The sequence below is a fragment of the Limanda limanda genome, chromosome 23 (assembly GCF_963576545.1).
Source record: "Limanda limanda chromosome 23, fLimLim1.1, whole genome shotgun sequence".
Classification (NCBI taxonomy): Eukaryota; Metazoa; Chordata; class Actinopteri; order Pleuronectiformes; family Pleuronectidae; genus Limanda; species Limanda limanda.
The window spans coordinates 11,434,811-11,457,237 of NC_083658.1; the positions used below are offsets into that span (position 1 = coordinate 11,434,811).

The window sequence follows — 22,427 nt, forward strand, 5'->3', positions numbered from 1 at the left end:
GGCCCATGGGTCATCTCATGACCAACAATACAGCCTTAGCTCACCTTATGAGGCCAAAGCTATTTGAGTTCACTGAAGAAGACCCTGAGAAGTGGCCGAAAGCTCAGAAAACAAAAGGAGCTTCTGGTTGAATTGATCCAGAGTAAACTTCAGTGCTCAAAATGTTTGTTGTGTCATCCAAACCATTCAGATGGTGACGGAGCTCCATGCACCTTTCATGACTTCAAGCCTCATCAGTGTCACACCAGAAGATTCACAGGAGGAAAGTATACAACAATAATAATAATGATGGCTGAGTTACATGTAGCTGCTCCACTTCAATGGTCCTGCAGTTGTGCATGCTGGACCACTGTCATGTTTGCTGTGTCACTTTAATACAACAGAGGACTTGGTCAGTGATTTGAATGAAAACCTGATTCATGTGAAACACGTCCATAATAACACATGTGACTGGAAACACAGCACCTAACTTTTAAAAGCTGCTTTTAAAAATTACGCAGCTGTACCAGAGCGATCGTTATGACTACATTACTTTGTGAATAATAGTTTATAAGATGTGTAATGAATAGATACATTTACTTCTCACTCTAGATGACAAATGTAAAGAGGTTGAAATCTGAATTAAATCTGTTGTACCCACACTAGTTTCTATTTCATTGGGAAGTTATTTTGTTTTTGGTTTCATGTTGTACATCATGACAGATGTATGCAGGTCCCTTTCATATTAATGATTGTGTCCTCACTAGATGATACATCTGACAGAACAACTACACGAATGAATACATACTAACTGCTTATCTACCCAAAATGACTTCAGTTTGTGTATTTTTCAAGTTGGTGGGTGCCATGAGGAAGTTTGCTCTTTGGAGATGAGTGTGTGTGGCTCTTAAAAGAGCCTTTGTGTCGATGGTTTCAAGCAGCTTTGCTTTACTTGGACTTGGGGGCCTTCTCGGTCTTCTTGGGCAACAGAACAGCCTGGATGTTGGGCAGCACGCCGCCCTGAGCGATGGTCACTCCGCCCAGGAGTTTGTTGAGCTCCTCGTCGTTGCGGACGGCCAGCTGCAGGTGGCGGGGGATGATACGGCTCTTCTTGTTGTCGCGGGCGGCGTTTCCAGCCAGCTCCAGGATCTCAGCGGTCAGGTACTCCAGCACAGCCGCCAGGTAGACGGGGGCGCCGGCACCAACGCGATGTGCGTAGTTGCCTTTACGCAGCAGCCTGTGAACACGACCGACGGGGAACTGGAGCCCAGCGCGGGAAGAGCGAGTCTTTGCCTTCGCTCTGGCCTTTCCGCCGGTTTTGCCTCTGCCTGACATGATGGATGTTGTTTGTTTCCTTAAACACGCTAGGAGAAACTGCGGCGAGCTTATCGAGCCCTCCTTTATATCCGCAGATCGAGCGGGACGGTTCATGCTAGACCAACCTGAATAGAAGCCTCCAGCAAAGCAGCGGAGGACGGCCTGCACTTCTGTCCAATAAGCATAGAGTACTCAGGCGGTGGGTTGTTTCATTGGGCGACGCTGAGCTCCAGGAGGGGCCTCTCACCAATCAGGACCCGGGGATCTGGAGGAGCGTCACTATTTCAGGGCTAGCTCCGCAGCTTAAAAGCCGGCTGTCTCGCCAACACTAGACTCTTTTCCCGAATCAGAGACAAGCTACAAAATGGCAAGAACCAAGCAGACCGCTCGTAAATCCACCGGAGGCAAAGCCCCCAGGAAGCAGCTGGCCACCAAGGCTGCGCGCAAGAGCGCCCCGGCCACCGGCGGCGTGAAGAAGCCTCACCGTTACAGGCCCGGTACCGTGGCTCTGAGAGAGATCCGTCGCTACCAGAAATCTACGGAGCTGCTGATCCGCAAGCTGCCCTTCCAGCGCCTGGTGAGAGAAATCGCTCAGGATTTCAAGACCGACCTGCGCTTCCAGAGCTCCGCTGTCATGGCTCTGCAGGAGGCCAGCGAGGCTTACCTGGTCGGCCTGTTTGAGGACACCAACCTGTGCGCCATCCACGCCAAGAGGGTAACCATCATGCCCAAGGACATCCAGCTGGCCCGCCGCATCCGCGGAGAGAGAGCTTAAACTGCTGCTGCTCCACTGACTATAACAACGGCTCTTTTAAGAGCCACTTCACTGTACTCAAGACAAAACTCCTTCGTTGCCCTGCTTGTTAAAGACAGTTAATACATATGACTAACTAGAGAATTGACTGCAGAGCTTAAAGTACATATCAATACCATTGGAGTATTGAATAAATTAAGTAATAACAATATAATAAATTAAAATCAAGTTATTACAGTACATCTTTTTAAACATTTAACTTTAATCCGATTTACAACATTAATTGAACAGGAAACTTATTAGCATGTCATATTGCCATATTTACAGGAATTGCAGTCAAATATTTGTTGCTTTAGTAGCTCTGCATAGAATACACATGGGAAGGTACACAAGCTAAGACCCGGCCTGCTATTATTCTAACATTCATGAGGTCTGATATTTCACTTCAACTGTTAAATGGAACCATGGTCACAGCTGTAATTCAATTGTTTTATTATTTAAAGGGAGATGACTGATCTACTCTGTGCAAAAACTCATCAAACAGCTTCCGCTAATTAAGAAGGTGCTTTTGGTAAAACATTACAATGGTTTTGAAAGACAATCCCCAGGGATTGGAGCCCATGCAAACAAGTGAACTATTTGAAGCCTTGAACATAATTGTAACAGTTGCATTAAAGGCATTCATCAAGAGAACATGTATACCCCACTGATATAGACTCAGATGAAAATATTAAGTATCACTGAATACTGTAAACACAATCACAGGCTGCTATCATCTCACTGCAATTATATTTGCATTGATTTCCAAGGCAACGATATATAAGACCTCCCCCCCCCCCCTTTTCTCTTCCAAAATGAGTTCAAAAGCACCACAGCTCCACCAAAACCCGTTTCCCAGCTGCTTCACATGTTTGTTCAGAGTGACCGAGTGAAAACAAGCACCGGCTGATGATTCCTTTGCACTAAAGTCACGTTTTTGTGCAGGCAGCAAACAAACCGCTGATGGCTGAGGCTCCTGGGGAAGTTGAGCCAGACCTCCTGTCAGCGCCGTGAACTTTTCATGCTGAGGGTGCTGGAGATTCATTCTATAATTAGGACTTAATTCAATATCCATGTTGAAATAGGCAATTTGACTAAATATTCACTTCAAGCAATGATCATATCAATATTGTAGCACATTTAACACTAGGATACATGTTTATGTGTATTATTTTAATCATTGTGTAAAATAATCATTAAAACATGGCAAATGTTTTTGGAAAACTATTGGTCTTGTGAGTGAGAGATCTCAGTCAACCTGTCCATATGTTACCTATTGATCAATAGATCAAGTCTTCTCAGACTTTTATAGCCAATAACACATTCATATTACAAATGAAGGCTTGAGTGTCAACACGCTGTGTATCCAGAATGTACACGCGTGTGAAGTTTGTGTAGATTACTGTGGGTAAGTGGTAGCATGTTAACAAGTTATTTGAACCATTCATACTTTACGTATGTAGTGCTTTATAAACAAACACTATAACACAAAGTACTTTCCATGCTTGCTGCGGTAAAAACAAAACCCCTACCCTTCACTAACGCCCGTCACTTTACAATTATAACCACCAGGGGGGGGGGGAAACTCCTCATCCTCGTTAGTGACACAGATCACTGATTTGTGAAAGTAGATTATACATCCTACAGTACAAAACTGCTGTTGCATTTAAAAATATCTATTCTCAGATGTAGAAGCTATGCAAGATGTTTTAGATTTATTCAAGATGGCTCTTCTTCAATTTAATTAACCACAGTAATATCATTAGTTAAAAGTGGCCGTCTAAATATTATCTATGATATGGTCATAATATGGTCATGTCATTAGAGTCAGGACAGGTTGTCTCCATAGAGAAAGTGTGTGGCTCTTAAAAGAGCCTTTGGTTTGATGTCTCCACAGAGGCGTTTACTTGGAGCTGGTGTACTTGGTCACGGCCTTGGTGCCCTCAGACACGGCGTGTTTGGCCAGCTCCCCGGGCAGCAGCAGACGGACGGCGGTCTGAATCTCCCTGGAGGTGATGGTGGAGCGCTTGTTGTAATGAGCCAGACGAGAGGCCTCACCGGCGATGCGCTCGAAGATGTCGCTCACGAAGGAGTTCATGATGCCCATGGCCTTGGACGAGATCCCAGTGTCGGGGTGGACCTGCTTCAGCACCTTGTACACGTAGATGGCGTAGCTCTCCTTCCTGGACTTCCTCCTCTTCTTTCCGCCCTTACCGGGGGCCTTCGCCACCGCTTTCTTGGAGCCCTTCTTGGGCGCAGGCTTCGCTGGTTCAGGCATTGTCACGATATTTTTCGTTCAATTGAGTACGGACTCTGGTGGCCAGGCTGTACTTGAACACATCACATGTAAACCAACATGTGCCGTTCCCCCTCTGTCATTGGCTGAATTTGGAGCGCCAGTGTAACAGCACGTGGGAGTGTCTCCGTGTTCGTGAATCCATTATTCTGCTGCTGACAGATGTTGAACTGTAGAGCTCAACTGTAACATTTGGAAGGTTAAGAAATGCAAGATGTCTGAAACATATTATAATTTATGTTAGTATCCCATTTGTATCATTTAAAACAATCTGAACCAAAGCCAACTGATACACAGCTCTAAATGATAAGGGAACCCTTAATGGTCCCAGTAAAACACCAGGTCAGTTCAACTTCAGGTTTATCAATCTGTCCATTTAAGAAGCACAAGTGATTGTGAGTACATTTTAACCTATTTTGGTGCAAATGAAAGTGACAGGCACTGTAAACCCAGACAGACCACACACACACACACACACACACACACACACACACAAACACAAACACACACACACACACACACACACACACACACACACACACACACACACACACACACACACACACACACACACACGCACACACACGCACACACACACACAGGCCCCACTCACTCGTTCAGAGCAACACGGTGATATGTAAGGAGCGTTACCATGAACAATCTGGTAAGTGACTTTTTTAAAGAACAGTGGAAACAGTTCAAATACAAAGTTTCTCTCTGGTAACATCTGGTTACACAATCAATCAAGTGCTGTGTTTTATTTTTGTGTGTATTGCAATAGGGTCTCGATTAACCAATGAGTGAGTCAATAAGTCAGTCAGTCAGGGTCCAGAAGGCTGAAGTGTAAGGCCGTTGCCAAAGCCCTGCAGTACAAGGGGACGTCAGTGGCTAACGCACGCTGTGGTGTGCACGGAGAGGACACTTGTGTGTTCTTCATAGCAACAAATGTAGTTGCTGAGTGTGAATTTAGATATGCACTAAATGGCTGTGTATATTATTGTATATGTGTGAGTGTCTGTGTATTCATATTAATGTCTTCTTGTGAATCTATTTTAATTAAAATACAAGGCAGATTAGTTTAGCAACATGATGACTTTATTTAGCTTGACCAAACATTTTTTTTTTCTGTTTTCTTACCACTCTCTCCATGTGCTTCAGTGACAGATGGAATAAGTAATGTCGACTACACTTCCTTTATTTGTGGTCACATTGTTACTTTGTCTATAGTTATATAGATCCAGGGGTGACTCATTTTTCACCAACGTGTGTTTCTGCACAGACTTGAAGCGTAAAGGTCCTCAACATCCATTCAGAGCAACAAACTGGTGAGGTGCAGCACCTAAACAAACAGCTCTGTCCATGGTCCTTGAAGATATAAACAATTTAGTTTTGTAATTATACTCTGAACCTTAAAAAAAATTCCCTATTTTAATGACAGCCACACATCAAGTTGATGCAGCTACAGAGCTCATATTCAAAACTCAGAACAGAGAAGAAGCTGTAATAAAACAGGTGAAGCTGAGCTAATGGAAAACAAAGCTTCTGACGATCATATAGGAGAGTTCAACTGGTAGTGGACGTTGTTCCGGTTCACATGATTTGGAGAGCAGCGCCATCTGTTGGCTTCCTGATGTTACTTAAGTATATATACACAAACATGTATATGATGTGAAACTGCAATTGTCATTTATATGAGCAGCTCACCCGCAACTTCAGTACTCTACTCGTTCTTATGCAAGTGTGTATATATGTTTAAGTGTATTTATATAAATAAAATTATAAATATAAAGTGTTTTTAAGTGTCACTTATATATTTAGCAGTTAAAGACCAGAGGAAAAACGATGAATGAATATTATAACTAATGTGATTGTACAAAACTGATTTAAACTTAAAAATACTCTTTAAAGAAGTATGGTTTATGAAGTACAGTAGAAATCGCTGCATATCATGTCTTCATAGCCAAAAGCTGTACTATATATTTTTTTTGTTTTGATGTGAGATAACTTCGAAATATTATTAACAATTAGAAATACTCAGAGTGCTGAGCAGAGGATGTGAGCTCTCATTGACTTGGTGTGTGGCTCTTAAAAGAGCCGTTGTGTTGTTGAGCTGTTGGAAAGTGAGTTTATCCGCCGAAGCCGTACAGAGTGCGGCCCTGTCTCTTCAGAGCATACACCACGTCCATGGCGGTCACGGTCTTCCTCTTGGCGTGCTCGGTGTAGGTGACAGCATCGCGGATCACGTTCTCCAGGAAAACCTTCAACACGCCGCGGGTCTCCTCGTAGATCAGACCGGAGATGCGCTTCACTCCGCCACGGCGAGCCAGGCGGCGGATAGCGGGCTTGGTAATTCCCTGGATGTTATCACGGAGAACTTTTCGATGACGCTTTGCGCCGCCTTTCCCGAGACCTTTTCCTCCCTTTCCTCGTCCAGACATCTTGTTCAGTTAGATGAGATCTAGTCAATGAGTTTCTCCGCGGGAACCACAGCTATTGATAGCTTGACTGAGGACCTGATAGAAGACCGAGGCCGCCGTCTTCCTCCTCTGTGGATCCTCATGGCAGCTGATAATTAAGTCTATTGTGCTCTATTGTCCTACATCCAAACCTCCACAGGTTTGGATGTAGGACGGCAGATATTAAAGTCTGACACTTTACCACTTGTGTGTATTAGGAGTAGGACTGTAGCACGTTTTCATCAAGAAGGAGTAGTGCCTGTGAAAAACGATTGGTTAAAAATTAGAGTAACATTAGGACTGTTTGGGAAATACTTAGAGAATGTATGAATATTGAGCAACCTTGAGTGAAAAACAGTGGTCACACAAAGAGTCAGTTCACGATTTATCCCTTAGCTCTCCTGTTGTCCTCAAATTAAAAAGTATCCTTTGAGTCATTTTGACCCCAGCAATTAAAACACTCCATAACATTATTATAATACAAATTGTTACCTAAGTATATGTTTCCAGTATGGTTTGTTTCATTGTTGACTACTCAAATTGCTTTTTATCTAAAACACAACCCCCAACCAAAAGTAAATGTTATATTCAAAAGTGTTAGTGCCGTATAAGCACTTGATGCTTGTCTTGAACTGTTTTGGATAGTTTTATGAACATGCCCATTTATTATTAGTCCACGGTGACAGTGTGACTATGTTCATCTTTCATTTGGTATCATTGGATACTGACCAGTTTTAAAAGCACCTCATGTATGCTTGACAATGTTGTTGATTACAAACTGTCATTCTGCTGGATTATATTTTACTACATTCATCTGGTTTCATTTGCACATATGGACCTCGGATAAAATGGTCATGGTTTTGTGGTGGTATCCTTAGAGTCGTATTTTCATCCCCCGCCACCTGAAGCTGCCCGTCAACAATGACGAGGAGTTCAACAAACTTCTGGGCAGAGTGACCATCTGTCAACTTTGTCTTTCCTTTCCTACCTTTGATTCATGACTTAAAATCTATGGTTAAAATCTATAAGATCGACAACAGCACTGTTTTCGTGGTTTTGCTATGAGCTTGGATGGGGGTGATTGAAGGGGTGGGGGGTGTTTTTTTTTTTTATCATTGTGAGAATTGAAAGTACTCTGTGTTATAGTGCTTGTATAAAAAGTAATACATAAATCAAGTATGTTTGAATGGTTACAATTACATGTTTACATGCTACAATTTACACAAACACTTTCACATACTGCACACGTGTGTACATTCTGGATACACATAGTGTTTGTTGACACTAAGGCCTTCATTTGTTATTTGAATGTGTTATTGGCCATACAAATATGAGAAGACTTGATCTATTGATCAATAGGCAACATATTGACAGGTTAACAGATATTTCTCACACATGGGTCAAATAGTTTTTCAGAAACGTTTGCCATGATTTAATGACTATTTTACACAGATAATGATTACCATAATCTACAGAAACCTGTATCCCAGTGTTAACATGGTGAGCAAAAGTTGGTATTTACTAAGTAGATAATTTGCTAATTCCAGTAAAGCTTAAACATTTTCTGGAAAATAAATGATTGAACCTGTTGACTTTTTGTGTAAAATGAGAGAAATGTGCCACAATCTTTAATTAATCATCGCTTGAAGTGAATATTTGTTTAAATTGACAAATTCAACATGGATATGAACTGTAGCGGCAATGACTCTCCAGCAACCTCAGCATGAAACGTCGAGGCGATGATAGGAAGTCTGGCTCAACTTCGCCAGGAGCCTCGGCCATCAGCGGTGTGTTTGCTGCCTCCACAATTACTTGACTTTATTACAAAGGGATCATCAGCAGGTGCTTGTTTGTACTCGGTCTCTCTGAACAAACATGTGGAGCAGCAGGGAAACGGGTTTTGGTGGAGCTGTGGTGCTTGTGAACTCATTTTAGGAGAGAAACTAGTGGGAAAAGCCGCTGAGCAGCGCTGCTCACCGCGGTGAACGGGTCTTGTTTGGAGACTCCACCGACAAAATGCAGAGAGCATCAGAGCTCTTCATGAGTTCAATTTGAAGACAAATAAGTCCGCTACCTGCTGCCTCACTGTCAGCCTCCAGCACCGCTTACCCACTGACTTTTCACTCGTTATTGAGTGAAGAGAAAACACAAGTGTCTCGGCGTTCACACTGCACATAGGAGCCACAGCTCGACTGAGTCTTCACGGTTCTCATGGTGTGTTCATGTACCGCCTCCCGATCAGGACTCATCATCAGTCCTGTAACTCACTCCGATAGTTCGTCGTTGATTTAAACGCAAAGAGAAAGATGGCAGAAGTCGCTCCAGCTCCAGCTCCAGCCGCCGCCGCCGCCAAGGTTAAAGCGGTCAAGAAGAAGGTCGTGAAAGCGAAGCCCGCTGGCCCCAGCGTCAGTGAGCTCATCGTGAAAGCCGTGTCCGCGTCCAAGGAGCGCAGTGGCGCGTCAGTGTCCGCCCTCAAGAAGGCTCTGGCTGCCGGAGGTTACGATGTGGAGAAGAACAATTCCCGCGTCAACACCACCATCAAGAAGCTGGTGGTCAGCGGGACCCTGGTCCAGACCAAGGGAACCGGGGCCACAGGCTCGTTCAAGATGAGCAAGAAGGTGGAGACCAAGGTCCATAAGCCGGTGAAGAAGGCCGCTCCCAAAGCGAAGAAGCCCGCCGCCAAGAAACCTGCAGTGGCTAAAAAGCCCAAGGCAGCGGCAGCAAAGAAGCCAGCAGCCGCCAAAAAGTCCCCGAAGAAGGTGACGAAACCAGCAGCGGCCAAGAAGGTGGCCAAGAGCCCTAAGAAGGTGGCGAAGAGCCCCAAGAAAGTGGCAAAGAGCCCCAAGAAGGTGGTGAAAAAGGCGCCTGCTGCCAAGAAAGCCCCCGCGAAGAAGGTCGCCAAACCCAAAGCGAAGAAGACCGCAGCCAAGAAGAAGTGAGCTGTCCTCACAGTGAAACAGGTCTATCCTGGTAAAAGGCTCTTTTAAGAGCCACACACGTCTATCCACAAAGAGCAGACTCCTCATCATCCATCACCACTGTCAATAAATATGTAGAGACAGAGTCCTGAGGTAAAGGGAGATAAGTTGGATAGAATCATATGAAATGTCTCTTACGATGTCAAGATTTAGAAGTTAGTTAATATCAAAACATAAAATAATATAAAACATAGTTTAGACTGTGTGAAGGAGTAGCCGATTTCTACCGTCACAAACAGATCATGTAACATGATGTTCAGCCATATCCAATTTACTTCATGCACTTTCTAAAGAGTGTGCCTTTGTTGTTATATTTATCGTAGTTTCCACATGTCTTTCCTTGCTAAATATATAATAAATATAAAAGTGACAGCTGCTTAGAAAAATGACAATTCCCGCTTCACATCATACAACTTCACTGTACTGTAGTAGCATCAGGCTGCCAAATGATGGAGATGTTCTCCAAATTATGTGAAGCGGAACAACGTCCCTTACCAGATGAACTCTCCTCCATGTCCTGTCAGAAGCTTTGTTTTCCAGTAGCTCAGCTACTCCTGTTTTATTGCAGCTACTTGTTGAGTCATGAAGGACGGTTGTTGATACTAGTTGTGTTCCTGATACACACCAGTGATGAATTTATTTTACATTTAGTTTGCAAGCGTGTGTGTGTTCGGTGTGTGCGAGCGACTTTATATGCATTTAATGGTTGCGTGTGTGCTTGTCTCTAAAGACGGCAAAGTATTATGATCTGACCTGATACAATATCCCTGTTATCACTGTTTGGACCATATATATTTGCTTAAATGTACATTTGTTGTATATACATATCAGGGGACTTAAACAACAAAGTCTTCTATATATATAGAAGGCCAGGATGCACTACTGTAATAGAATTGTAGGTTTCACTACCCTACCTCCTTGTCATTGGTCCAGGAGGAAGTGGGGCAGGGGAATCCATTGATGCTCTTAATGGATGTTGTGGAGCAGATCGCAGCCGTTTTACTCTTCAAGTCTGTGCAGAGGTGAAAAACTGAGATAACTGTATCTAGATAACTACAAAAAAATGTATGGTATTACCACAGTGTTGTCGACATTACACATTTCATCTGTCACTCAAGCACATGGAGAGAATGGTTAGCAAACTAGAAAAAATATTTCTTTGTCAAGCAAAGTAAATTCATCATGTTGCTAAGATTATCCGTCTTGTATCCTAATAAAAAGAGATTAACAAACAGACATTAACATGAATACACAGACTGACATATCCCCACACATGCATTCATAAACACACACGGCCATTTAAAGCATAGATACATTCACACAGAGCCACTTCATGTGTTGCTATTCTTTTCTGCCTGATTTTTTTTCTGACTGACCAATGACAGCTTCCCATGTCAGCCCACCTGTGTGATCACATTCAAGTAGAGCTCTGAGGCTGAGCACTGAGGGGTGACTGGGTGAAGGATTAGTTGTGTTCCTGAAACACACCAGTGCTGAATTTATTATTCAAGCGTGTGTGTGCGAGCGAGTTTTTATGAATTGCATGGTTGTGTGTGTGCTTGTTTCTAAAGACGGCTAAGTAAAATGATCTGAGTTAAATGTACATTTGTTGTTTAAGTCCCCAGATATATATATATATATATATATTTGTATATAAAGTGTTTTGTTATCAAATCTGCTTTTTATATGGATATTCACAACGAATAAATAATAAATGATTGCTTCAAAATGTCTGACCTTTGTGTTCACAGGTCCAACTATCAGCTTTCACCTCAGGATGTTCAACGGTTAAAGGAACTGGCCCATGGGTCATCTCATGACCAACAATACAGCCTTAGCTCACCTTATGAGGCCAAAGCTATTTGAGTTCACTGAAGAAGACCCTGAGAAGTGGCCGAAAGCTCAGAAAACAAAAGGAGCTTCTGGTTGAATTGATCCAGAGTAAACTTCAGTGCTCAAAATGTTTGTTGTGTCATCCAAACCATTCAGATGGTGACGGAGCTCCATGCACCTTTCATGACTTCAAGCCTCATCAGTGTCACACCAGAAGATTCACAGGAGGAAAGTATACAACAATAATAATAATGATGGCTGAGTTACATGTAGCTGCTCCACTTCAATGGTCCTGCAGTTGTGCATGCTGGACCACTGTCATGTTTGCTGTGTCACTTTAATACAACAGAGGACTTGGTCAGTGATTTGAATGAAAACCTGATTCATGTGAAACACGTCCATAATAACACATGTGACTGGAAACACAGCACCTAACTTTTAAAAGCTGCTTTTAAAAATTACGCAGCTGTACCAGAGCGATCGTTATGACTACATTACTTTGTGAATAATAGTTTATAAGATGTGTAATGAATAGATACATTTACTTCTCACTCTAGATGACAAATGTAAAGAGGTTGAAATCTGAATTAAATCTGTTGTACCCACACTAGTTTCTATTTCATTGGGAAGTTATTTTGTTTTTGGTTTCATGTTGTACATCATGACAGATGTACGCAGGTCCCTTTCATATTAATGATTGTGTCCTCACTAGATGATACATCTGACAGAACAACTACACGAATGAATACATACTAACTGCTTATCTACCCAAAATGACTTCAGTTTGTGTATTTTTCAAGTTGGTGGGTGCCATGAGGAAGTTTGCTCTTTGGAGATGAGTGTGTGTGGCTCTTAAAAGAGCCTTTGTGTCGATGGTTTCAAGCAGCTTTGCTTTACTTGGACTTGGGGGCCTTCTCGGTCTTCTTGGGCAACAGAACAGCCTGGATGTTGGGCAGCACGCCGCCCTGAGCGATGGTCACTCCGCCCAGGAGTTTGTTGAGCTCCTCGTCGTTGCGGACGGCCAGCTGCAGGTGGCGGGGGATGATACGGCTCTTCTTGTTGTCGCGGGCGGCGTTTCCAGCCAGCTCCAGGATCTCAGCGGTCAGGTACTCCAGCACAGCCGCCAGGTAGACGGGGGCGCCGGCACCAACGCGATGTGCGTAGTTGCCTTTACGCAGCAGCCTGTGAACACGACCGACGGGGAACTGGAGCCCAGCGCGGGAAGAGCGAGTCTTTGCCTTCGCTCTGGCCTTTCCGCCGGTTTTGCCTCTGCCTGACATGATGGATGTTGTTTGTTTCCTTAAACACGCTAGGAGAAACTGCGGCGAGCTTATCGAGCCCTCCTTTATATCCGCAGATCGAGCGGGACGGTTCATGCTAGACCAACCTGAATAGAAGCCTCCAGCAAAGCAGCGGAGGACGGCCTGCACTTCTGTCCAATAAGCATAGAGTACTCAGGCGGTGGGTTGTTTCATTGGGCGACGCTGAGCTCCAGGAGGGGCCTCTCACCAATCAGGACCCGGGGATCTGGAGGAGCGTCACTATTTCAGGGCTAGCTCCGCAGCTTAAAAGCCGGCTGTCTCGCCAACACTAGACTCTTTTCCCGAATCAGAGACAAGCTACAAAATGGCAAGAACCAAGCAGACCGCTCGTAAATCCACCGGAGGCAAAGCCCCCAGGAAGCAGCTGGCCACCAAGGCTGCGCGCAAGAGCGCCCCGGCCACCGGCGGCGTGAAGAAGCCTCACCGTTACAGGCCCGGTACCGTGGCTCTGAGAGAGATCCGTCGCTACCAGAAATCTACGGAGCTGCTGATCCGCAAGCTGCCCTTCCAGCGCCTGGTGAGAGAAATCGCTCAGGATTTCAAGACCGACCTGCGCTTCCAGAGCTCCGCTGTCATGGCTCTGCAGGAGGCCAGCGAGGCTTACCTGGTCGGCCTGTTTGAGGACACCAACCTGTGCGCCATCCACGCCAAGAGGGTAACCATCATGCCCAAGGACATCCAGCTGGCCCGCCGCATCCGCGGAGAGAGAGCTTAAACTGCTGCTGCTCCACTGACTATAACAACGGCTCTTTTAAGAGCCACTTCACTGTACTCAAGACAAAACTCCTTCGTTGCCCTGCTTGTTAAAGACAGTTAATACATATGACTAACTAGAGAATTGACTGCAGAGCTTAAAGTACATATCAATACCATTGGAGTATTGAATAAATTAAGTAATAACAATATAATAAATTAAAATCAAGTTATTACAGTACATCTTTTTAAACATTTAACTTTAATCCGATTTACAACATTAATTGAACAGGAAACTTATTAGCATGTCATATTGCCATATTTACAGGAATTGCAGTCAAATATTTGTTGCTTTAGTAGCTCTGCATAGAATACACATGGGAAGGTACACAAGCTAAGACCCGGCCTGCTATTATTCTAACATTCATGAGGTCTGATATTTCACTTCAACTGTTAAATGGAACCATGGTCACAGCTGTAATTCAATTGTTTTATTATTTAAAGGGAGATGACTGATCTACTCTGTGCAAAAACTCATCAAACAGCTTCCGCTAATTAAGAAGGTGCTTTTGGTAAAACATTACAATGGTTTTGAAAGACAATCCCCAGGGATTGGAGCCCATGCAAACAAGTGAACTATTTGAAGCCTTGAACATAATTGTAACAGTTGCATTAAAGGCATTCATCAAGAGAACATGTATACCCCACTGATATAGACTCAGATGAAAATATTAAGTATCACTGAATACTGTAAACACAATCACAGGCTGCTATCATCTCACTGCAATTATATTTGCATTGATTTCCAAGGCAACGATATATAAGACCTCCCCCCCCCCCCTTTTCTCTTCCAAAATGAGTTCAAAAGCACCACAGCTCCACCAAAACCCGTTTCCCAGCTGCTTCACATGTTTGTTCAGAGTGACCGAGTGAAAACAAGCACCGGCTGATGATTCCTTTGCACTAAAGTCACGTTTTTGTGCAGGCAGCAAACAAACCGCTGATGGCTGAGGCTCCTGGGGAAGTTGAGCCAGACCTCCTGTCAGCGCCGTGAACTTTTCATGCTGAGGGTGCTGGAGATTCATTCTATAATTAGGACTTAATTCAATATCCATGTTGAAATAGGCAATTTGACTAAATATTCACTTCAAGCAATGATCATATCAATATTGTAGCACATTTAACACTAGGATACATGTTTATGTGTATTATTTTAATCATTGTGTAAAATAATCATTAAAACATGGCAAATGTTTTTGGAAAACTATTGGTCTTGTGAGTGAGAGATCTCAGTCAACCTGTCCATATGTTACCTATTGATCAATAGATCAAGTCTTCTCAGACTTTTATAGCCAATAACACATTCATATTACAAATGAAGGCTTGAGTGTCAACACGCTGTGTATCCAGAATGTACACGCGTGTGAAGTTTGTGTAGATTACTGTGGGTAAGTGGTAGCATGTTAACAAGTTATTTGAACCATTCATACTTTACGTATGTAGTGCTTTATAAACAAACACTATAACACAAAGTACTTTCCATGCTTGCTGCGGTAAAAACAAAACCCCTACCCTTCACTAACGCCCGTCACTTTACAATTATAACCACCAGGGGGGGGGGAAACTCCTCATCCTCGTTAGTGACACAGATCACTGATTTGTGAAAGTAGATTATACATCCTACAGTACAAAACTGCTGTTGCATTTAAAAATATCTATTCTCAGATGTAGAAGCTATGCAAGATGTTTTAGATTTATTCAAGATGGCTCTTCTTCAATTTAATTAACCACAGTAATATCATTAGTTAAAAGTGGCCGTCTAAATATTATCTATGATATGGTCATAATATGGTCATGTCATTAGAGTCAGGACAGGTTGTCTCCATAGAGAAAGTGTGTGGCTCTTAAAAGAGCCTTTGGTTTGATGTCTCCACAGAGGCGTTTACTTGGAGCTGGTGTACTTGGTCACGGCCTTGGTGCCCTCAGACACGGCGTGTTTGGCCAGCTCCCCGGGCAGCAGCAGACGGACGGCGGTCTGAATCTCCCTGGAGGTGATGGTGGAGCGCTTGTTGTAATGAGCCAGACGAGAGGCCTCACCGGCGATGCGCTCGAAGATGTCGCTCACGAAGGAGTTCATGATGCCCATGGCCTTGGACGAGATCCCAGTGTCGGGGTGGACCTGCTTCAGCACCTTGTACACGTAGATGGCGTAGCTCTCCTTCCTGGACTTCCTCCTCTTCTTTCCGCCCTTACCGGGGGCCTTCGCCACCGCTTTCTTGGAGCCCTTCTTGGGCGCAGGCTTCGCTGGTTCAGGCATTGTCACGATATTTTTCGTTCAAATGAGTACGGACTCTGGTGGCCAGGCTGTACTTGAACACATCACATGTAAACCAACATGTGCCGTTCCCCCTCTGTCATTGGCTGAATTTGGAGCGCCAGTGTAACAGCACGTGGGAGTGTCTCCGTGTTCGTGAATCCATTATTCTGCTGCTGACAGATGTTGAACTGTAGAGCTCAACTGTAACATTTGGAAGGTTAAGAAATGCAAGATGTCTGAAACATATTATAATTTATGTTAGTATCCCATTTGTATCATTTAAAACAATCTGAACCAAAGCCAACTGATACACAGCTCTAAATGATAAGGGAACCCTTAATGGTCCCAGTAAAACACCAGGTCAGTTCAACTTCAGGTTTATCAATCTGTCCATTTAAGAAGCACAAGTGATTGTGAGTACATTTTAACCTATTTTGGTGCAAATGAAAGTGACAGGCACTGTAAACCCAGACAGACCACACACACACACACACACACACACACACACACACACACACACACACACACACACACACAGGCCCCACTCACTCGTTCAGAGCAACACGGTGATATGTAAGGAGCGATACCATGAACAATCTGGTAAGTGACTTTTTTAAAGAACAGTGGAAACAGTTCAAATACAAAGTTTCTCTCTGGTAACATCTGGTTACACAATCAATCAAGTGCTGTGTTTTATTTTTGTGTGTATTGCAATAGGGTCTCGATTAACCAATGAGTGAGTCAATAAGTCAGTCAGTCAGGGTCCAGAAGGCTGAAGTGTAAGGCCGTTGCCAAAGCCCTGCAGTACAAGGGGACGTCAGTGGCTAACGCACGCTGTGGTGTGCACGGAGAGGACACTTGTGTGTTCTTCATAGCAACAAATGTAGTTGCTGAGTGTGAATTTAGATATGCACTAAATGGCTGTGTATATTATTGTATATGTGTGAGTGTCTGTGTATTCATATTAATGTCTTCTTGTGAATCTATTTTAATTAAAATACAAGGCAGATTAGTTTAGCAACATGATGACTTTATTTAGCTTGACCAAACATTTTTTTTTTCTGTTTTCTTACCACTCTCTCCATGTGCTTCAGTGACAGATGGAATAAGTAATGTCGACTACACTTCCTTTATTTGTGGTCACATTGTTACTTTGTCTATAGTTATATAGATCCAGGGGTGACTCATTTTTCACCAACGTGTGTTTCTGCACAGACTTGAAGCGTAAAGGTCCTCAACATCCATTCAGAGCAACAAACTGGTGAGGTGCAGCACCTAAACAAACAGCTCTGTCCATGGTCCTTGAAGATATAAACAATTTAGTTTTGTAATTATACTCTGAACCTTAAAAAAAATTCCCTATTTTAATGACAGCCACACATCAAGTTGATGCAGCTACAGAGCTCATATTCAAAACTCAGAACAGAGAAGAAGCTGTAATAAAACAGGTGAAGCTGAGCTAATGGAAAACAAAGCTTCTGACGATCATATAGGAGAGTTCAACTGGTAGTGGACGTTGTTCCGGTTCACATGATTTGGAGAGCAGCGCCATCTGTTGGCTTCCTGATGTTACTTAAGTATATATACACAAACATGTATATGATGTGAAACTGCAATTGTCATTTATATGAGCAGCTCACCCGCAACTTCAGTACTCTACTCGTTCTTATGCAAGTGTGTATATATGTTTAAGTGTATTTATATAAATAAAATTATAAATATAAAGTGTTTTTAAGTGTCACTTATATATTTAGCAGTTAAAGACCAGAGGAAAAACGATGAATGAATATTATAACTAATGTGATTGTACAAAACTGATTTAAACTTAAAAATACTCTTTAAAGAAGTATGGTTTATGAAGTACAGTAGAAATCGCTGCATATCATGTCTTCATAGCCAAAAGCTGTACTATATATTTTTTTTGTTTTGATGTGAGATAACTTCGAAATATTATTAACAATTAGAAATACTCAGAGTGCTGAGCAGAGGATGTGAGCTCTCATTGACTTGGTGTGTGGCTCTTAAAAGAGCCGTTGTGTTGTTGAGCTGTTGGAAAGTGAGTTTATCCGCCGAAGCCGTACAGAGTGCGGCCCTGTCTCTTCAGAGCATACACCACGTCCATGGCGGTCACGGTCTTCCTCTTGGCGTGCTCGGTGTAGGTGACAGCATCGCGGATCACGTTCTCCAGGAAAACCTTCAACACGCCGCGGGTCTCCTCGTAGATCAGACCGGAGATGCGCTTCACTCCGCCACGGCGAGCCAGGCGGCGGATAGCGGGCTTGGTAATTCCCTGGATGTTATCACGGAGAACTTTTCGATGACGCTTTGCGCCGCCTTTCCCGAGACCTTTTCCTCCCTTTCCTCGTCCAGACATCTTGTTCAGTTAGATGAGATCTAGTCAATGAGTTTCTCCGCGGGAACCACAGCTATTGATAGCTTGACTGAGGACCTGATAGAAGACCGAGGCCGCCGTCTTCCTCCTCTGTGGATCCTCATGGCAGCTGATAATTAAGTCTATTGTGCTCTATTGTCCTACATCTAAACCTCCACAGGTTTGGATGTAGGACGGCAGATATTAAAGTCTGACACTTTACCACTTGTGTGTATTAGGAGTAGGACTGTAGCACGTTTTCATCAAGAAGGAGTAGTGCCTGTGAAAAACGATTGGTTAAAAATTAGAGTAACAATAGGACTGTTTGGGAAATACTTAGAGAATGTATGAATATTGAGCAACCTTGAGTGAAAAACAGTGGTCACACAAAGAGTCAGTTCACGATTTATCCCTTAGCTCTCCTGTTGTCCTCAAATTAAAAAGTATCCTTTGAGTCATTTTGACCCCAGCAATTAAAACACTCCATAACATTATTATAATACAAATTGTTACCTAAGTATATGTTTCCAGTATGGTTTGTTTCATTGTTGACTACTCAAATTGCTTTTTATCTAAAACACAACCCCCAACCAAAAGTAAATGTTATATTCAAAAGTGTTAGTGCCGTATAAGCACTTGATGCTTGTCTTGAACTGTTTTGGATAGTTTTATGAACATGCCCATTTATTATTAGTCCACGGTGACAGTGTGACTATGTTCATCTTTCATTTGGTATCATTGGATACTGACCAGTTTTAAAAGCACCTCATGTATGCTTGACAATGTTGTTGATTACAAACTGTCATTCTGCTGGATTATATTTTACTACATTCATCTGGTTTCATTTGCACATATGGACCTCGGATAAAATGGTCATGGTTTTGTGGTGGTATCCTTAGAGTCGTATTTTCATCCCCCGCCACCTGAAGCTGCCCGTCAACAATGACGAGGAGTTCAACAAACTTCTGGGCAGAGTGACCATCTGTCAACTTTGTCTTTCCTTTCCTACCTTTGATTCATGACTTAAAATCTATGGTTAAAATCTATAAGATCGACAACAGCACTGTTTTCGTGGTTTTGCTATGAGCTTGGATGGGGGTGATTGAAGGGGTGGGGGGTGTTTTTTTTTTTTATCATTGTGAGAATTGAAAGTACTCTGTGTTATAGTGCTTGTATAAAAAGTAATACATAAATCAAGTATGTTTGAATGGTTACAATTACATGTTTACATGCTACAATTTACACAAACACTTTCACATACTGCACACGTGTGTACATTCTGGATACACATAGTGTTTGTTGACACTAAGGCCTTCATTTGTTATTTGAATGTGTTATTGGCCATACAAATATGAGAAGACTTGATCTATTGATCAATAGGCAACATATTGACAGGTTAACAGATATTTCTCACACATGGGTCAAATAGTTTTTCAGAAACGTTTGCCATGATTTCATGACTATTTTACACAGATAATGATTACCATAATCTACAGAAACCTGTATCCCAGTGTTAACATGGTGAGCAAAAGTTGGTATTTACTAAGTAGAGAATTTGCTAATTCCAGTAAAGCTTAAACATTTTCTGGAAAATAAATGATTGAACCTGTTGACTTTTTGTATAAAATGAGAGAAATGTGCCACAATCTTAAATTAATCATCGCTTGAAGTCAATATTTGTTTAAATTGACAAATTCAACATGGATATGAACTGTAGCGGCAATGACTCTCCAGCAACCTCAGCATGAAACGTCGAGGCGATGATAGGAAGTCTGGCTCAACTTCGCCAGGAGCCTCGGCCATCAGCGGTGTGTTTGCTGCCTCCACAATTACTTGACTTTATTACAAAGGGATCATCAGCAGGTGCTTGTTTGTACTCGGTCTCTCTGAACAAACATGTGGAGCAGCAGGGAAACGGGTTTTGGTGGAGCTGTGGTGCTTGTGAACTCATTTTAGGAGAGAAACTAGTGGGAAAAGCCGCTGAGCAGCGCTGCTCACCGCGGTGAACGGGTCGTGTTTGGAGACTCCACCGACAAAATGCAGAGAGCATCAGAGCTCTTCATGAGTTCAATTTGAAGACAAATAAGTCCGCTACCTGCTGCCTCACTGTCAGCCTCCAGCACCGCTTACCCACTGACTTTTCACTCGTTATTGAGTGAAGAGAAAACACAAGTGTCTCGGCGTTCACACTGCACATAGGAGCCACAGCTCGACTGAGTCTTCACGGTTCTCATGGTGTGTTCATGTACCGCCTCCCGATCAGGTCTCATCATCAGTCCTGTAACTCACTCCGATAGTTCGTCGTTGATTTAAACGCAAAGAGAAAGATGGCAGAAGTCGCTCCAGCTCCAGCTCCAGCCGCCGCCGCCGCCAAGGTTAAAGCGGTCAAGAAGAAGGTCGTGAAAGCGAAGCCCGCTGGCCCCAGCGTCAGTGAGCTCATCGTGAAAGCCGTGTCCGCGTCCAAGGAGCGCAGTGGCGCGTCAGTGTCCGCCCTCAAGAAGGCTCTGGCTGCCGGAGGTTACGATGTGGAGAAGAACAATTCCCGCGTCAACACCACCATCAAGAAGCTGGTGGTCAGCGGGACCCTGGTCCAGACCAAGGGAACCGGGGCCACAGGCTCGTTCAAGATGAGCAAGAAGGTGGAGACCAAGGTCCATAAGCCGGTGAAGAAGGCCGCTCCCAAAGCGAAGAAGCCCGCCGCCAAGAAACCTGCAGTGGCTAAAAAGCCCAAGGCAGCGGCAGCAAAGAAGCCAGCAGCCGCCAAAAAGTCCCCGAAGAAGGTGACGAAACCAGCAGCGGCCAAGAAGGTGGCCAAGAGCCCTAAGAAGGTGGCGAAGAGCCCCAAGAAAGTGGCAAAGAGCCCCAAGAAGGTGGTGAAAAAGGCGCCTGCTGCCAAGAAAGCCCCCGCGAAGAAGGTCGCCAAACCCAAAGCGAAGAAGACCGCAGCCAAGAAGAAGTGAGCTGTCCTCACAGTGAAACAGGTCTATCCTGGTAAAAGGCTCTTTTAAGAGCCACACACGTCTATCCACAAAGAGCAGACTCCTCATCATCCATCACCACTGTCAATAAATATGTAGAGACAGAGTCCTGAGGTAAAGGGAGATAAGTTGGATAGAATCATATGAAATGTCTCTTACGATGTCAAGATTTAGAAGTTAGTTAATATCAAAACATAAAATAATATAAAACATAGTTTAGACTGTGTGAAGGAGTAGCCGATTTCTACCGTCACAAACAGATCATGTAACATGATGTTCAGCCATATCCAATTTACTTCATGCACTTTCTAAAGAGTGTGCCTTTGTTGTTATATTTATCGTAGTTTCCACATGTCTTTCCTTGCTAAATATATAATAAATATAAAAGTGACAGCTGCTTAGAAAAATGACAATTCCCGCTTCACATCATACAACTTCACTGTACTGTAGTAGCATCAGGCTGCCAACAGATGGAGATGTTCTCCAAATTATGTGAAGCGGAACAACGTCCCTTACCAGATGAACTCTCCTCCATGTCCTGTCAGAAGCTTTGTTTTCCAGTAGCTCAGCTACTCCTGTTTTATTGCAGCTACTTGTTGAGTCATGAAGGACGGTTGTTGATACTAGTTGTGTTCCTGATACACACCAGTGATGAATTTATTTTACATTTAGTTTGCAAGCGTGTGTGTGTTCGGTGTGTGCGAGCGACTTTATATGCATTTAATGGTTGCGTGTGTGCTTGTCTCTAAAGACGGCAAAGTATTATGATCTGACCTGATACAATATCCCTGTTATCACTGTTTGGACCACATATATTTGCTTAAATGTACATTTGTTGTATATACATATCAGGGGACTTAAACAACAAAGTCTTCTATATATATAGAAGGCCAGGATGCACTACTGTAATAGAATTGTAGGTTTCACTACCCTACCTCCTTGTCATTGGTCCAGGAGGAAGTGGGGCAGGGGAATCCATTGATGCTCTTAATGGATGTTGTGGAGCAGATCGCAGCCGTTTTGCTCTTCAAGTCTGTGCAGAGGTGAAAAACTGAGATAACTGTATCTAGATAACTACAAAAAAATGTATGGTA

At 43.3% G+C, this 22,427-nt stretch overlaps 8 protein-coding genes across 8 annotated transcripts; 2 read left to right on the forward strand and 6 right to left on the reverse strand.

The window, feature by feature from the left end:
• Nucleotides 1–927: 927 nt before the first annotated feature.
• LOC132996543 (histone H2A-like) lies at nucleotides 928–6,805 on the reverse strand. Its single transcript, XM_061066837.1, has 2 exons — nucleotides 6,781–6,805; nucleotides 928–1,322 (listed from the first exon to the last, which is right to left on the reverse strand). The coding sequence occupies exon 2, from the start codon at nucleotides 1,312–1,314 to the stop codon at nucleotides 928–930; it is 387 nt and encodes a 128-aa protein (XP_060922820.1). The 5' UTR covers nucleotides 1,315–1,322; nucleotides 6,781–6,805.
• On the reverse strand, nucleotides 3,993–4,367 carry LOC132996539 (histone H2B). The gene has a single exon (XM_061066834.1). The coding sequence runs from the start codon at nucleotides 4,365–4,367 to the stop codon at nucleotides 3,993–3,995; it is 375 nt and encodes a 124-aa protein (XP_060922817.1).
• Nucleotides 6,512–6,826, reverse strand: LOC132996545 (histone H4). The gene has a single exon (XM_061066839.1). It carries the CDS (start codon nucleotides 6,821–6,823, stop codon nucleotides 6,512–6,514), a length of 312 nt encoding a protein of 103 aa, XP_060922822.1. The 5' UTR covers nucleotides 6,824–6,826.
• A 2,300-nt stretch (nucleotides 6,827–9,126) lies between these two features.
• LOC132996540 (histone H1-like) lies at nucleotides 9,127–9,780 on the forward strand. The gene has a single exon (XM_061066835.1). It carries the CDS (start codon nucleotides 9,148–9,150, stop codon nucleotides 9,778–9,780), a length of 633 nt encoding a protein of 210 aa, XP_060922818.1. The 5' UTR covers nucleotides 9,127–9,147.
• A 2,765-nt stretch (nucleotides 9,781–12,545) lies between these two features.
• LOC132996537 (histone H2A-like) lies at nucleotides 12,546–12,932 on the reverse strand. Its single transcript, XM_061066832.1, has one exon. It carries the CDS (start codon nucleotides 12,930–12,932, stop codon nucleotides 12,546–12,548), a length of 387 nt encoding a protein of 128 aa, XP_060922815.1.
• Nucleotides 12,933–15,609: 2,677 nt separating this feature from the next.
• Nucleotides 15,610–15,984, reverse strand: LOC132996538 (histone H2B). Its single transcript, XM_061066833.1, has one exon. The coding sequence runs from the start codon at nucleotides 15,982–15,984 to the stop codon at nucleotides 15,610–15,612; it is 375 nt and encodes a 124-aa protein (XP_060922816.1).
• A 2,062-nt stretch (nucleotides 15,985–18,046) lies between these two features.
• LOC132996544 (histone H4) lies at nucleotides 18,047–20,747 on the reverse strand. Its single transcript, XM_061066838.1, has 2 exons — nucleotides 20,739–20,747; nucleotides 18,047–18,358 (listed from the first exon to the last, which is right to left on the reverse strand). Exon 2 carries the CDS (start codon nucleotides 18,356–18,358, stop codon nucleotides 18,047–18,049), a length of 312 nt encoding a protein of 103 aa, XP_060922821.1. The 5' UTR covers nucleotides 20,739–20,747.
• Nucleotides 20,662–21,315, forward strand: LOC132996541 (histone H1-like). Its single transcript, XM_061066836.1, has one exon. It carries the CDS (start codon nucleotides 20,683–20,685, stop codon nucleotides 21,313–21,315), a length of 633 nt encoding a protein of 210 aa, XP_060922819.1. The 5' UTR covers nucleotides 20,662–20,682.
• The last annotated feature ends 1,112 nt before the right edge of the window (nucleotides 21,316–22,427 follow it).